This window comes from Dermacentor variabilis, chromosome 1, assembly GCF_050947875.1.
Source record: "Dermacentor variabilis isolate Ectoservices chromosome 1, ASM5094787v1, whole genome shotgun sequence".
Taxonomy (NCBI): Eukaryota; Metazoa; Arthropoda; class Arachnida; order Ixodida; family Ixodidae; genus Dermacentor; species Dermacentor variabilis.
The window spans coordinates 263,157,411-263,160,537 of NC_134568.1; the positions used below are offsets into that span (position 1 = coordinate 263,157,411).

Consider the following 3,127-nt stretch of genomic DNA (forward strand, 5'->3'; position numbering starts at 1 on the left):
CTGTCATGGAATAGTCCAGCTAGAGCAGGCTAATGAGCATCATGATTAAGAAGGCTCATGTAAACTCTGCCAGCATGATGTATTACATCTTGCAGCCTGCCAAAAATAATGCAGTCCTATGCTCAAAGGAGATACAGTCAACCTCTTTGCATTCAACTCCAATATGTACTATTATAGCAAATGCAAAATTGCATACAAACTCCAATAGCAGATGCAGAATTGGTTCAGATTGAAAGAGCAGTCTCCAAAATGCTTGCGCACATCTTGGGAACTTTTGTACAAGGTTGAATTAAAAGCAAGTTGAAATGAACCAATGCCACACAGTTAGCAGAACGCTATATTTGGGGAAAAAACACTTTGGTTCCCAAAATTGTCAAGAAAAAAATTATACAAGTTATTCATGAAGTTTGATTCAAATTCTGTTTGCCTGACACAGCTACTGACAATTGCAGCTTTGCTTTCGCATTTCAGTTTCAAAACGAACTCTGCACAAGGGCAACACTGCACTGCTCAGAACACTGCTTAAAACGTCACTTCAATATTGCAGCTAGAAACTATGCAATCCCTTGGGTTTGGCACTGTGGAGTAGTTGGAACACAAATGCTACTCGATTCTTGCAGAACAGTCACCTTAGAGTTCAAGTACTTTAACGCATATTTCCAGCTGTTTGTTCGCTTTAGAGCAAGCAAGACCTTGAAAACATCCGTCATGTGCAGCGGTTTTGATATTTCTTTCTCCCAGTGCCAAGTAAACGTCTGTGGAAACCGTGCAGTCTTCAAGCCTTCAGAAGTTGCCTTGGCGCGAGTAGCACCTTCCTTAGTCTCTTTATCTACGAGCGCTCCGATTACGTACACTGCAGCGTAATCAAAGGCATCCAATGTGTTTTCGCTGTCCGGGGTTAGATACACAAGCTTTTCTTTTGGAAACATGTCCAAATAGCTGCTTGGTGTAATCTCCGACAACACTGTATGTTCAGATGCTGCGAACAGCTCGTCCTGCAAGATTCGCGCAGTAGCTCCGTTTGGAGATGCATTACAAAAATGCAGGTGAAACGGATCGCGACTGCATCTGTTCCACCCGTACGCCTCAAGCAGGTCTCTGGCGGCTTTGTTGCATTCTCTCGGAGACATTACGCCGTCGTAACCCAGATCGAACACAACACTCTGGCCAAACAGTATTGCTGGTATTTGCCTTGACTCGTAATATCTGTTTATGGTGCTCCCTCGGATACGGATGAGAAAACTATTCCTGAAAAGGCCATAGTCTTCAATACGATCAGCTGTGTGCGGCAAAAATTCCCTTTTGAAAGATCGTATGTCCTCCGTCACTGATGCTAAACAGTTCACTTCTTGTCGGTGCTGGCGCAAACGCTTTTGTTCTTTGTAGAATAGATATTCAAACAGGCGGCATCTCTTACGAAACGAGCTCAATGCAAGCAAATCAAGCACATCCTGGGGGGACAATTCCTGTGGTGCTCGTAGTCCATGTTCAAGCCTTAGTGTATGCTGCCGCAGCAGTAGCCGCAATCGTTCCTTCGATTTCCTGTCATGCGCCAGGTCGGGAAAGTCGCCAGTTCGGTACACACAGGTGATTTCCTTACTCTCGTCATTTTGTCCCTCTTCACCGACGAGTTTGTGCGTCGACACTGCGCAGCAAAATCTTTTAGCTGTACACAACGGGGCTTTGGCCAGTACTTCCAGAGCTCTCCAGCACTTATTACGCGGTACGTCATTAATGCAGGAAGTACTGAACTGAAATAAAGATGAACGAAGCATCACACATGGCTCGAGCGCATAGAATAAAGAGCAAACTTTACCAGCGTGACTGCCACTGACCTCGACTTGCGCCTGACTTGGCTACGTTGCATACTTCCTTCCCAAAGTTGCCAAGCGGAGAACGTCGGGGCACCAAGGAGGTTTGACCGTGGTTTGACTTTTTATGACCTCCTTGGGGGACATGGGGACACCAAGGTCGATTGGGAAAACTTTTCACAGTGCCTGACATACAGGCTGCTGTGTGTTGCCCGCTCCTGGAACAGGCGCGACTGCCCTCCCTGAAACGCTGCTTTCTGCAGCTGAAGGTAGGCGGTGACGCAAGTTTATGCTTGCGCCGTCACGGCAGCAGCTCGCGTCCCCATGAGCAGGGAAATTTGCACTTTTTTCTTAAGAACCAGGCAATTAACTGTGCCAATTGTTATACTACAGGACATAGACTCCAAAATGCGATCTTTCTAGAAAATTTGATCAAGAACAGTGCAGCGGTGAGCGCAATATATTTTTTCGAACAGGCGCAGCGAAATATTCAGGACCCTGTAGAAGTATTCTGCTGGGTGATTTTTAAATGTTACGGAATTTTAAAAATTGCCTGTGGCAGATAGCATAATTCTTGTCTTTGACCTGTATTATTCGAAGAGGCAAACATTACTATAGTACTATTACTATTAGTAGTACTGTTGCTAAATCTGGGGGGTTTTGCTCCTTGAATGTATGACTATGCACTACGGAGGAGGTTTCTTAGAGGAGGTTCATTTGAGGGACCGCTAGCCGTTTGTGAGCAGGCGCGAGTAAGAGCGGGTGCAAGCGAGAAAATCTTGGGGCTTTTGCCAACACCCTCTAGGCGACTAAAGCCCCTGCATCTTTCCTCGAGCCTTTCCTCCTCTTTGGCTTGTGCGATCCGGCGCGGCGCTGCTTGAAAGTATTGTATTGAAAAATGGGGGAAATGCGGTGGGCTAGGAAGGTTGTCAGCTTCCTAGCCCAAAAGTAGGCGGGTGAACAGGCAATTGACAACTACGGTGTTGATTCTAGAAACACTAGAGGTGAGATACTTGTAGAATTCGCAGAAAGGAATAAGCTGAGAATAATAAACACCTTTTTCAGGAAACGTAGCAACACAAAGTCGACCTGCAAAAGCCCTAATGGTGAAACAAGAAATGAAATTGATTTCATACTTTCTGCCGATTCCAGCATAGTGCAGGATGTAGAAGTGATTGGTCGGGTAAAGTGCAATGATCATAGGTTAGTGAGGGCTAGGATTAACCTCAATTTGAACAGAGAAAGAGTAAAATTGGTCAATAAGAAAGAGGTCAACTTAGAGGCAGCAAGGGTAAAAGCAGACAAATTTAGGCTGG

General features: G+C 45.4%; 1 protein-coding gene across 1 annotated transcript; it reads right to left on the reverse strand.

Annotated features, from left to right (window-relative positions):
* Positions 1-321: 321 nt before the first annotated feature.
* On the reverse strand, positions 322-1,846 carry LOC142563768 (tRNA methyltransferase 10 homolog C-like). Its single transcript, XM_075674386.1, has one exon. It carries the CDS (start codon positions 1,773-1,775, stop codon positions 555-557), a length of 1,221 nt encoding a protein of 406 aa, XP_075530501.1. The 5' UTR covers positions 1,776-1,846; the 3' UTR covers positions 322-554.
* Between the last annotated feature and the right edge of the window lie 1,281 nt (positions 1,847-3,127).

What these genes read in the sequence shown, in the direction of transcription:
- LOC142563768 (XM_075674386.1), bottom strand. Translation starts at nt 1,775, where the DNA reads ATGCTTCGTTCATCTTTATTTCAGTTCAGTACTTCCTGCATTAATGAC.